General features: G+C 47.3%; 1 protein-coding gene across 1 annotated transcript in view; it reads right to left on the bottom strand.

Moving 5' to 3' along the window:
* Positions 1-12669, bottom strand: part of LOC146186572 (cell adhesion molecule Dscam1-like) — a 283106-nt gene extending 270437 nt beyond the window's left edge. Inside the window, exon 1 of the mRNA XM_084608063.1 lies at positions 12528-12669. Coding sequence (XP_084464189.1) covers positions 12528-12669 — 142 coding nt within the window. The remainder of the gene's footprint in view (positions 1-12527) is intronic.
* Between the last annotated feature and the right edge of the window lie 827 nt (positions 12670-13496).

The following is a 13496-nucleotide window of genomic DNA, read 5'->3' as shown; positions in this document are numbered from 1 at the left end:
CTGGCCCGTTCTCATTCTCTTGGCGATACACTCTGCCTCGCTTTGACAATGACGCCCAAGAGCGCTCGCTGGCGCGCACACGAACACACACAAACAGACGAAAACCTAGCTGTTTCTTTTTGCAAAATTTTCTTTGTTTTAACTGATCTAAAAGCCATAGCCCGTCTGCCGTCCGCTTCCTTTTTTTCGTTTACGATGCCGCAAAAGGTGAAACGAAGTAAATGGAAAAGACAGAGAAATAAGCTACTGGATAGGCCGCCTTGGTGGCTTCTTTGCTTAGCCCCTGTCTAGACGATTTGTGTTATTTTGTATACGCCTTAACGGAGAGCGCGACACGCTCGTTCAGCGGCTGGCAGAAAAGAAGAAAAAAAAAATGCTTCTGTACACTTTTTCTCTTCTTGAGATGTTAGTTTATTTCATTTGCTTCTTCCCGCAATCTTTTTTTGGAAGGATATTTGCTTTTTTTTTTCTTGAAGCGGCGAAAAAGGAAAATAAGAACGGGACGCTGTACGAGGGAGACGTCGGGAAAAAAGGCTTGACTTGAAGGAGCATGGGATGGAAGTAGTAGTCAAGGAGGGAGACTCAGATGTGGGGGAGGACGTTATAAATAGTCTCGTGCATTCGAAGAGTTTCCGCAAAGGGCTTTATAAAGATGGAACGCAGTCATGGTACAGCCTCCCGCTCCCTCCTCTCCAGCAACATCCCCCACGCACCAGCCCGACTCCCTTCTTCTTGCCTGTACTTCTCTCGGTATTTCATGTTTTTTTTTTTCTTCTCTTTTGCCTGATCTTTTCGGCCATTACGACCCGATCGCAGTTTATGGCTCTCAAAGCACAAAAACATGATGTCCTCATTCTTGTTTGTTCTTTCCCTTTTTCCTTCCCTTTTAAGAGGTGCCTTCTTCGTAGTTTTTGGAGTCGTTGTCTTCTTCTGACTCTTTTGTACCTCGCGATGTACGTGTGTCCCCGCTGTTCGCATCCGGATGTTGTCTCACTCACGCAGAGCGTGGCCGTGCTTTATACGAGCGTCACACAGGGGGGACGACGAAGACACGCGTCGCTTCTGAAGCGGCTACGTGCTCTGAGCGTCGATTGTGCGCGGACGTCGTTGGCTTCGCACAAAGCCCCCTTCTAGGGAGAGAAGCGCCAAGTAAGTTTACGTACAAAACCGCGCACAAAGTTTCTTCTTCCAGGTGCATGTCGAGGGGCTTGCCGGTCCGAATTTCTTCAGCTCGGAGCTTTGACTTTGCGTCCGGACCAGTAAAGCGAAGAGTCTAGGTGCGCATGCGAAAGTAGTCTTGCTTGCCACGAAGACTGCTCCCGGGGGAACTGTAAACCATTGCGAAGCCCCGGACTTCCTCGACGCGCCGAGGGTGCAAATGCGCTCCCGGTGTTTTCCCGCCCCGGCTGGTCAAAGCTGTGCGCGTTTGTCAAATGAATCGCTGAAGGGGAGCGAAAAGTTGCAGTGTCAGAGATACGGGGTAGCTAGAAACTGTTGTGGAAACACTGGTAAGAAAATCTCCGTTGTATTCTAGCGTCCCATGAAAGTGCGAACGGCTACTAGCAGATTAGCTACGCTAATCTGAGTCGTTGCCTGAATTCTAAAGACCGAAGGTAAATTTTTGCTCTTCCTTTACGCATCGTTCTTGAAGAATGAAAGCCTGAACTACGTTAAAACCTATACCTGTTAAATATAGTGGTAAGCCTTTGTGAAACGCGACTCGACGCTGGTTGAGATATAGACCAGGACTTTAGCGATTAAGCCTTGTCCGACATTGTACAACAGCCTTGAGTATATAGTTTCGCGTACATATCTGGAGAGCACAATGGGGATGCCGTACTCCATCCAGAAATTGCACGCTGGATAGATGAAGCTTAATTTCGACGCGACAATAGTGTTCGGTCGAGAATGGGGAGTGGAGGGGGGGGGGGGGGGATATCAATCATAAGCATGTAATTTCTCCTAACAAATTTAAAAGGAGGACTTGACTTATTTCAACGCAAACCTAATACCTAACATCCACTCGTGCTAAATATGTTTAGCGAGTAACAAATGCTATATTGATCGAATGTAAGCTGCACAAGGTTGGGGATCGTCGCGGCGGGACCACGGATTCCACGTTGCCCTACCACTGACCAAGCCAAATACGAAACCTCCTCGCCTTGACGCCACGATCTTTTGTATGAAGCACTATTTAATCAGCTTTGCGTTGTCAGTAGCGCCACTTTTCATTCTGGTTAATTTTGCGAAATTTGAAACTACTGGGGTGGTGCAGTGGTAAGACGCCCGACTACTGTGCCGGAGTACCCGGGTTCGAACCCGACCTCGGCGGCTGCGTTTCGATGGAGGCGAAACGAAGAGGCGTCCGTGTGCTGTGCGATGTCAGCGCACGTTAAAGATCCCCAGGTTGTCGAAATTACTCCGCAGCACTCCACTATGGCTCCTCTTTCTCTCTTTCCACTTTCACTCCCACCTTCCTCCCTTCCCTTACGGCGCGGTTGAGGTGTCCACAGAAAACAAGTGAGACAGTTATCGCGCCTTTCCCTTCCTACAAATCAATCAGTTGAGCGTTTTGAAAGAAGCAATTATCGAACAAAGCTATTAATCCATTATGTGCCCGAATTTAAGCGACTATAGGACTGGGAAACCTCGTTTTTTCTACGCCAAGTACTGTTGCACGCAAAGGCGCATTATGTGGGGAAATTGAGAACCGGAGACCAGTATTCAGCATTGGTATACTAAACGCTTCCTGTTCCAAACAACTTCCTGCGCATTTTTTCAGCTTAATGTACCTTGAACTGCATAAATTACTTCAGGGTAGAACGAGAGGAAGAAGATGGCTACATAGTAGGGTAGAGCCTGAACAATGATTAAGAAGGGGAGCCTGAGTTCGCAAGCCGAACCAACGTTTCGACAAGTGGACTTGTTTTCGTCTGGGTGGAGCAATCATCACTGGCAACAATTTAAATGCGCTTTTGCTTCCGAAGAAGAAAAGCCAGGAATAGGAGAGGGGGGGGGGGGGGGGGTAAGGAGGGGAGGGGGGGTTGGAGAGAGAAAAAATTACCGACGATTACGTTACTTCCTAATGCGAAATTTGAGCGCAGCAAATAAGCTGTTTCACCTTTTCGATAGATTGAGGCAAAGAAATCGAGCAACACATGTATGCGCTATCACAAAATTTTTTATTTTTTATTTTTCACACGTATTCCTTTAACAAAGACTCCACTAACAGTTCTTGACAGTCATGAAGGAAGCTTTGTGGTCGGAGAAATAGACTGATATATGTTCGACTTGGTACACCAATGCTTGATTCTCAAAGACGAGATCTATACAAGTGCCTCGCGAGGTTGTCACAGCCGTGGGACGCGTTAAGAGCGAGAGGAACGGGATACGAAGAGGCGTCCGTGTGCTGTGCGATGTCAGCGCACGTTAAAAATCCCCAGGTGGTCGAAATTACTCCGTAGCCCTCCACTACGACTCCTCTTTCTCTCTTTCCACTTTCACTCTCGCCTTCCTCCCTTCCCTAACGGCTTGGTTGCGGCGTCCACAGAAAACAAGTGAGACAGTTACCGCGCCTTTCCCTTCCTATAAATAAATCAGTTTTTTTTTTAAATAAATCTCTTCTGTCCAGCCCCGCCGGGGCGGTGCAGTGGTAAGACAAGGGGTAAGACGCCCGACTACTGTGCCGGAGTACCCGGGCTCGAACCCGACCTCGGCGGCTGCGTTTCGATGGAGGTGAAACGAAGAGGCGTCCGTGTGCTGTGCGATGTCAGCGCACGTTAAAGATCCCCAAGTGGTCGAAATTACTCCGTAGCCCTCCACTACGGCTCCTCTTTCGCTCTTTACACTTTAACTCCCACCTTCCTCCCTTCCCTTACGGCGCGGTTCAGGTGTCCACAAACCCGTGTGACAGATACTGCGCCTTTCCCTTCCTGTGAACCAATTATTATTATTATCTACGTGGTCACGTTGTCTTGACTCGCTAGCGGCGGCAGCGGCATCAGACAGTCGCGGCTAGCGCTTCCTCCGGCGACCCCTCCCCCCCCCCCCCCCCCCAAACCCCCTTCCTTTCCTTGTGTTCTCCGGCTGCTCCGCGCTTCCTGCGAGGCTTCGGTTGCCAAGCGCCGGCTCGAACTGGGGGGATGAAAGTGGGGAGGCGCTGGTTACGAGGCCGACGCCGACGCCGACGCGAAACCCAGGAACGAGCGCCAAAGAGCTGCGCTCTAAAAAGCAGAGCAAGGAATGAATGAACGTCTCCCTCTTCCTTCTCCCCTCCGTGGTTTTTCTTGTTCAGAAGCAAAAGCGTATTTAAAACCCCGCCAGTGATGATCGTGCTGCCCAGACGAAGGTAAATTACTTTGACGTCTTATGACGGCATACACTGAAGAAACTTTTTAAAATCAATACACATATCATGTTTCACGCATCCGGTGACGCAGGGACCTTTGTAAAGAGATGGCAGTAAAAAAATAGCGATTCTTAGCGCTAAGCCTGGAAATGATTTAAAGTGGTTGTATTCGCAATCCACGCTATCATTTTATTTTGTTATGAAATATATAAGCGCGCGGCTGACATTCATGTTTGTGTATCATCTGTTATCAATTTTAGGCATTCCTCGCAGGGCTTAGGCAGCATTACAGGATACGAATGTTCACGCATTCTTCGAGCCTTTAGATTCAATACTTCGCTAGTGATATTTTAAAACATATGCACCGACGTCTAGAATTATTCGCGGTCTTTGTTTATCCTTATCGGCAACCGATTATTAAGGAGATAAAATTCGCACTCACAAAAAAAAAGAAAGTACGCTTCCATAGAGAAGAGTGCGCTTACTACTTTTGGAGACTGTGAGCCAAAAAACACACGTTAAAGGACAAAAACAGAAGAGGACACGAAATGAAAGACGTGCTTTCTTAATCAACGCCCAGTGATGTATGGCACTCAGACAGTGGTCTAACGAAGTTATAAGAAAAGCTGCCAAATTACCAAACGCATAAAGGGCATACGAACGTATTAATGAAGGGTAAAAACATTGGCTCGTGACGCCTAAAGCAGAGGCACCGCTTTTATCGCACGCCTTTTCATAACAAAAGTACTCTTCCGCCGAAGAGAGCAGGGTTGGGACGGGTTCCTTATGCGGGCAAATTGAATTACCCGCCCTAATTGATGGCTTCCCTTCTTTTTGGCTAGAAACAAAAATGGAACGCAATGAGATTAGAAGCTAAGCGCCAAGAATTCGCTATGCTGTTGTTGCGTTTTTTGTACTGTTTGTAATTACCTGTCTGAAAATCATTGAATTACATTCCGCCCATGCGTCTCCCAGTCGAAACGTTACAGCACTTTAAAGCTGTCGAAGAATCGGTGTTTTTTCCTAGGGGATCTAAAGCGTGTTACGGTTGCTTAGAACAGTGACAGACTGCAGTGAGTGGAAACTAAGTGGGCGGAATCGATGGCAAGTTGGATTCATCCCCATTCAAATCTCATTCCACTGCATTTATTTTCGGTCTGTCGCTCTACCATGTTCCACAATGGTCTCGGAAAGGCTATAGCTTTCTATGTTTGTTAAAAGCTATATCGTTAACCATCAGCATATAAAGTCATAATTCCACTTTCCCAGTTTATTTTAGCATCAGTAGTATTTCAAAGCATTGTGAAAACTTGGTACAGTTTTTTGCCCGCCTGAGGACATACGCCCATTTTTTTCATTAACCGTCTCCAATGTATGTTACTGAGATCACTAAACGTAGACAAAATTCCTAATAACAAAAGAATTGCTCTTTAGCATCCTACCAAGCATAGCCAAAAGGCTTCAGAGGAAAGTTAAATAAAGTTTACAGAAGGTTCGCATTTGAATAAAAATTCTTCGTGTTCCGGGTTTCGAACGTGAGACCAACGCCTCTCGAGTGCAGATGCTTCCAACATCTTTTTTTGTAGCCGTATGACTGCGATTGTGTAGGTGCTAACAAATTGTTCCTTCGTTATTAAAATGATCATATCTTGGATATACAACTATGAAGTAAATGTACTTCATATACAACTATGAAGTAATGTACACAGCGCGCGTGCACTATCTGCGCGACCGTTGTTGACTGCCCAACCTGGGCGGAAACTGGCATTTTTTAAGATTTGTGAAGAACATTGTTCAACATTCTCCTTTCTGTTGACAGCGTCGTTCTATAGTTTAGCTGCGTCGTTGTCAGTAGTAATACCAGCGGCATATGAAATGAAAGGGCGGTTTCAATCTCCAGCAAGGGCCAAGGAAATTGCTCTCAACTACGTTATAGGCTTGCAAACTGTAACGAAATTGTTTCTAACGAAGAAATATTTGCAACAAAAATTGGCGAGAGAAAAAAAAAAACAAGCGAAACATCAGTATACACGTCATATTATACAGACAGAACATCCCGATGCGGAGCCTGCAGGTATAGCATTATAAGTAATACAAACTGATGAAGTTGGAAACACACACATGATTAGGCCTGCTTCTCTCTTGTTTCAACGATAATAGTTGATTTCTAAAGGCATCGAATGAGTTCACACCGAAGGAATATTATAGTACGCCCGTGTTCCGATGAACATTCGCTGAAACAGGAACTGGAAGTTATTAGAACAGAAGCGCAAAGAACTGATATCCGAAAAAGTTCTTTGAAAGCATAACCAAACGACAGATCGAGACGCATTCCCAGCCGGAGCCCATACAAAATTCCACGTCGTCATCTCTACCAAAACGCGCGCCCATCCAGTACATCCCGGGCACAAGTGAAGCCTTGGTACGGGTTTTCAAGAAGCATAATGTACTTACATATTTCCCAAGTGCCAACCAGCAAACTGCGAGGCGCTCTCGTCAACGTAAAATACGCTTTGCCCCGTTCAAAGTTCCCGGGTATCATACATAAGATACCTTGTGATGACTGTAGCTCCGTCTACATCGGCGAGACCGGAATCTGAACAGGCGGCTAAAAGAGCACCGCAGTGATGTCGCCAAGAGCCGTACAGCGTCAAACTCTGTGGCAGAGCATGCGCAAAAGGAAGGCCACGAAACTGCTTGGGATGACGTGGAAATCATCGCTACCGAGAGAAGCCTGTCAGCATGGCTCCACCTGGAATCTCTGATTATCCAGTCAACGGCAAACACTATCAACAGAACAAAGGGAAACCTTCACCCGCCTTACGCAAAATCATTACGTCGCCTTTCAAAGCTATTTAAGCTGCTCTTCAATCGGCCGGTTCTTCATTGGGAACAAGAAACCCGTAGGGGTTCCGAAACGTCAACTAAATATTTTTGACAAGTGGTCAGTGACTCTAGATTTTTTCAACCATGCAACTACCTGACCAGACGGCGTTCAGTCAAACCTTGGATTACATCAATATTATAGTAACCAGGTCATTTTTGTGCTGACTACAAGTGCAACTTTCATGCTTTGGCTCACAATTTCAACACTATCCTTAGATTACTTTTGGGTAGCCATTGTAAAGGCCGGGATGAAGAATAAAGATCGTAAGTTAGGAAAATGAACTGTCGTTGTCTCTGAAACTGAAGCTACTTACAAGTGCTAGCTCCTCTAAAAACATAAAGCTTTTGCTACTCCCCTCCGTAGATTCTTCCCTATGTGCGCGCATGTGACCTTGAACCAAGAAGAAACCACGTGGCAGCTATGACGTCACTCAGCCGCCGCCGCTGAAATCGAGGTAACCGCGCGCTCGTATCTACTTAGTCACGGGACGGCAATGACGTCACTCAACCGCAGCTATGCTGGAGCAGTGGCGCCCGCTCTGTCTGATAGCCTCCGCTGCCTCTTAGCCGGTGCCAACGGATCGCAACAGCTCCCGGCAATTTAACGACAGCAGTCGTCATAGATGATGCAAGTGAGAGGCCTCGTGAAGTGTCTGCGTCTCAGAGGTTGCGAAGACGACAGGCCAAATCCGATCATCCAGTCAGACGTAGCTCGCCGAGAAGCTGCCGTACAGAGACGAAGAGAGGCGGGTCGAGCGAAACGTGCTGCAGGTTTCGCTTTGGCTATTTAGGCTTAGCAGGGTTAACTATTTGCCTAATTTTTCTTGTCGATCTGTGTGACTGTGACAAGTCCGCAGTTGGGATTTGTATTCGGAAAATTAAAAGGTGGTTAAAAATGGAAAATGTTTGCTCATGATGAACAAATCACGAGCGGGCTGCGACACAGAAGCCGAATAATCTCAGTATTTGAACGGCTCGAGACAGTGTCGTGGCGAAAACTAGCCTGTCATTAACGTGGCGTACAAGACACAGATGACGATGGAGCTGAAAATTTCTACTCCTCCGCGCTGTCACACGGCACTTTGACATGACTTCACCTCACCAAATATCCTAGGCGTCAGTGCCTACGTGCTGTGGCTTGACGTATTCAGGTGAACATTTGCATTGTTTTCACCAACAGGTAACTTTGACGTGACGGCGTTAAAGGTCCCACTAGGCAGGAAATCCGGCATCGGCGTATTGTGAGCGAACACTCGGCAGCATGGCGTTGGCATGTGGTACCTTTCAGCTGACATGACCGAGCACTGATTTTTCGATGGCTTGTGCGACTTAATGACACCACGCGATATCAGAAAGCTGGGAAGCTGCCAACTCTGGTTGCCCATTTGAGGAGGGAAGGTGGAATAAGAATCAAACTTCCAGCTCACTTGGGTGCCTAGTCAGGTACGCGACTCCTAGACCACTGATGCACGTTCACACGGCCTTATACGGCAGGTTCAGCTCTATAGGTTTTTATACGCTACTTTAAAGCCGGGCTTTATACGTCGGGTTATGGCCTATGCTATTGCGTCAAACATTGAACGGTGGAGCTTAAGTGTCCGCGATAATTTTTTTTTTAACCAGGCATTCTATCATTATATTTTGCGCATTTCCACAATCCCATGATGAATGATTTAGTCCCCCAACCCATTGCGTAATAAACTGAGATGCTCCCTTGGGCAATGGTGCTACTTCGCAACACTGATGCAGCCCGCAGGAAGCGAAGGGCGCCGAGAAATTATTGCATTTCAGCCTACAAAGTAGGGTATAAATACGTTCAAATATACGCAGGTGTTAAACTTTCTCTGTTCAAACCGAAAAATGACAAAAGTAAGCAAAGTTCAAGTATCCAAGTTTGGTTTTACTCTAGCAAGGCCAATATTTTTAGCTTGCAAGGCATATAGCTAGCTATCTGTTCAGCATGAGTCACACTAAAGGTTCAAATTAACTAAACTAATTAAAACTAATTAACTCCTTTGTGATCCGTCACTTTGCTACTCGCTTAATCAATAGCATTTTATTTCTGCCTCTGTTATCTCATGCTTACTCGTCAGCATACAGTCAAAAGATATACTTTACATCAGAGACCATCGGACATATAAAATATAGGTGCCCTCTTTAACCAAGCCGAACGAATGTGCCTGCGTGGCCTAAGGGCGACGTGTCTCTATCAGAACATGAGTTGGCAACGCTTGCCAATTCGGCCATGTCACGTGATCGCCTGACGTCACGCAGCCACACCGACGCCAGTTTTTCGAGAGAAAGGATCCCTCTAACGCTATCGCTTCAGTAAGCGCGTATTTCGACCAAGTACCCATTTTTGCACGAAACCGGAACGTGCCCTAATAGTGCCTCTTTTTAGTACATATCAGTTGCGAAGCGGATGCTTCGTCTCTATGCTCCATTTCAGGAGTTACCTGCATCACTATACGAAATGTACGAGTCATTTGGGCCGATCAGCATGGAGCGCTCTACATGATTGGGCTTCGACCTCCTTGCGCCGCCTCCGGCGACAAGAGCGCAGGGACACAGTAATGCCGTGCGCATCATCCTGGCTGGCCTGAATCACTCTTACCTTTAGCGTGCTAATTACCCCTAGCTTTATAGGGACTAAGTCATCGTTTTACTTGCATTAAACGATGCTGCGCATAATTTTATTGGGGCTGTTACGACGCCAACTTTCCTTCGAGGCATAGGTAACTTTGTTTTACGAAACCTTTCGTGGTCTTCAACGGCTATCATCATCCTTTGACGAATATGGGACGATTCAATAGCGGGACTACACGCTTCAGATGCCTCAGCCCTGGTATACTTTCCAATTTATATTACAGTATCTTATTCATGTCTTTTTTAGGCAAATTTAAGGAGCATTTTTTATTTCAGCTGGATGATCTACCTAAATGGTTTGAGCAGGAACAGCTACAAAAAAAAAAAAAAAAAATGTATACAGACTGTTTGAAAAACGCGCGGCTGAATCCTCACATTGCGAAAAACGCATTACTCTCTCTTCTCAAACAGCGTTAAAAATACCCGAGAAAAGCTTTTGCGACCCAAAATTGATGTAGAAGGTAGGTGCGGTGGATATATCAGTAAATAAAACGACGAATCCTGTAGAATTCTCGCGCACCCTGAAGGGGAAGGAAAACGGCGATCTCGGAGAGACTCGTGGTCTTTATTCGCTCGGATTACCCTCGCAACCAATCAGGTGCGGTCATGCAGAAGCAATCCAAGTCGAGATTTGAGCACTTATCAGGACCAGGCAGGTCTTCGTTCCCGCCAGTCGCCGAGTTTGCTCTTCTACCTCCGAGCTGCCGAAGGCGCTTCGGCCGGCTTTGTGACACTGGCGGGAACTCAGTCACCATGAATGTTACCAGTCGAGCTGCTCCTGGCAGTCGCAGAATGATCTGAATGGCGATGTTCCGTTTCCTTTACTTTTACTTTACAGCTCCTCGGCCCTGGGTCGCTGCAGTTTCGCTTTGATCGCGTGGATATAGGGAAAACGGCTAAGTACTCACGCAGAGAGAAAAAAAAAAAGCGCATGTGCGTGCGTGCCAAGCAAAGAGCGCGCGCGATGATATGAGCTTGTGTTGCGCACCCTACTTGCCGACCAACAGAATGACGTTCGGGTTCACCTTGTGCTGCGAACTGCTAAATGCGTCGTCAGCGCCACGTGTGCCCGCCTCCGCTCTGCTCGTCATCACCAAGCGTCACGGCAGCCTCTGCTTGCAGCTTTCCTTTCGTTCTTCTTTTTTCTTTGGCTTGGTATAAAAACCCAAGCCACACAATAAACCCAGTTCTTTCTGCCCCAGCCATCAGTCTCGTTGGGCTCTAACGGGTTCGCCGCCGACGACCCGTTGGCAGGCGAACGCCGGCCGCTGGCGTTTGCAACACCTTGTAACGAGCGTTATAGGAAAGCCCTAATTTCAGTGCGCAGACTTTTAAAGCCGTCAAGGTTTCATTTGTCGTCAATGCCCCACAGGGAAAAATAAACATGGTGATCTCACAGGACTGTAACAAGACTTTTTTTACTCTTCATTTTATTCAAGTTGACTTTAAACTGAGAGATTTCCTTGCACCTAAAAAGTAATGACCCCAAGAAATGCGGGTCGCTCAGGCAAAAATCATTTTTATAAACTACGAGCATTTGCCGGCAGCCCTTCAGTGTGTTTGATGAAATGATCCATGAAAAAGTATAGCGATCAAATTATTGATGTTTCAGTGCAACGACTATGTATCATACCCAGCGAAGACGGCGGAAGCTAATTTGATGACGCCGGTGGGATACTAGAAGTTTACAGAAAGATGAAAACTTTAAGACACAGCATTCTTAAGGATCAGAGGTCGGAACTGTCAAGTCTCTTCTTAGATATCGCTGAGGCGATTCTCAAAAAGGGGGAAAGTTTGTGTAATGTCCCTATTCTTTTTTCATTCACTCACCCTATGTTCGAGCTTGTGAAGCTGAAGGAACTTAAGGACAGCGCAAATCACTTGAGAAGTGGAAGCTAAATTCTAGACCAATTTATGTCCGTTCTATCTTCAGGAAGGTTACTGTTGTAGCACAGGCCACTACGATGAGGTTACAGCCACACTATAGGCGTATACATCTGGTTTGACGTTATTCAAGAAGCACGCATATACGCATATCATCCGAGTAAGGACACAGCAAACACTCTGGACACCAAGTCCAACTATGTGCATTTATACCTACGTTCATCTGTGTATTTAGCATGCGCACGGATATTTCTTTGAGAAATGCTTTTTGAGCAGTGACAGAAGGAAACATGACCACGGCTTTGTTTTGCTTTAATCCGGCGGACATTTTTCGTGATTCTTCTGACCGTCTAAAACTTCACGGATTCACCATAAGTCATATTGCTCAATTCACGCTGCTAAAGTGAGCCTCATCAATTATTTCAGGGCCGCCGTTTCGCGCATCATTCTTACCTAAACTTGTTTCACTGAACTTGCTCGTATATGTTAATGGTAAGTATTAGTTACTAGCTTTTTTCATAGAAGTGATAAAAAAGCCGTGTATCTGTTTTAGATTGGCATATTTTCGACGATGCAGGATATTCATTCATTATAAATCAAGCGGACAGAAAAAAAAGACTGTGTTCTTCTCGCGTCGAACCGTTTTTTATACGTATACGCTGCTGAGGAGAATGCAATCGGCAGATGAAAATAAAAACTTCAATCGAAACCAAGCGTTTCATGCAATAAGGAACCTTCAGGAGGTACAGCGGGCCGGGCTTACCGGCAAGTGACAGCCAGAGGAGGAGCCAGCTGGTGAGGACGGAGGTGCAATCCTTGCGGATGCAGAAGCACAGCCCCGACGATGACGACCAGCGAAAGGTCGTCGACGCCGCCGCGCCGAACACGTGCGACGACGAAGCCATGCGGCGCGTCTCAACGTGGAGCCGGCGCGCGAGGCGCGCCGAACCGGACGGGCAACGACACACGTTGAAATAATAACGATCACGGGGATAGTGACGGAGCGAGACAATCGTTCCGATTAGGGGGAACACAGCGTCGTGGTTACCGTGGCACAGTTAATTTTTCTCTCGACGCTCTCGAGGGACACACCAACGAGAACAGGGGTAGCAGCAGCAAAGGCAGCTCTATGTGTTGGAGAGGCTACGGGCGGCGCGAGAGAGCCATGCGGTCCCGCGCGGCCGACTAACGGGACGTGCGCGCGCCCCTGACAGTCTTCTCAACTACCGGGCTCGCCAAGGGGGGCCACAGTGCAGAGCCACCGCCGCCTGCCGTCGCCGCTGCCGCTTTCGGGACCGGCCTCTCCGCTACTGAAGACCGAGCGCGATTGATTCGGGAACCGGGGCTGAACGGGACGGCGAAGGGAAGCAAAAAGGGGGCGGTGGCTGTGAGGAAAGAGCGCACCGCGGCACCCTGCCTTCTTCTTTCTTTCTCTTCTTCCCCCTTCCTCCCTCCCGCACTCCCTACTCTCCCCTCTTCTTTCGAGTTGAGCCCTCCGGCTCCCAACTTCCCCTCCTGCCTTCTCCTTAGGCACCCTGATCCTTGACATTTTCAGCTTCTCCCTTCATGCTCTACATTTCCTTTGAATCGGTATCATTCCGCTACTTTTTGTTGTGTCCGTGTGCCTGTGTTACAGCCGTGACTATGTTGGCCATTCGGTTTCTCGCCTATTTTCTTGACTCACCGACGCGCACCCCCCCTTTCCAGTTTTTTTTTTTCTCATCCTGGAAGT

This window comes from Amblyomma maculatum, chromosome 6 (assembly GCF_055883805.1).
Source record: "Amblyomma maculatum isolate TAMU_Amacu chromosome 6, ASM5588380v1, whole genome shotgun sequence".
In the NCBI taxonomy this organism is placed as follows: Eukaryota; Metazoa; Arthropoda; class Arachnida; order Ixodida; family Ixodidae; genus Amblyomma; species Amblyomma maculatum.
The sequence above is the reverse complement of the archived record's forward strand: the minus strand, read 5'-3'. Positions and strand labels throughout refer to the sequence as shown.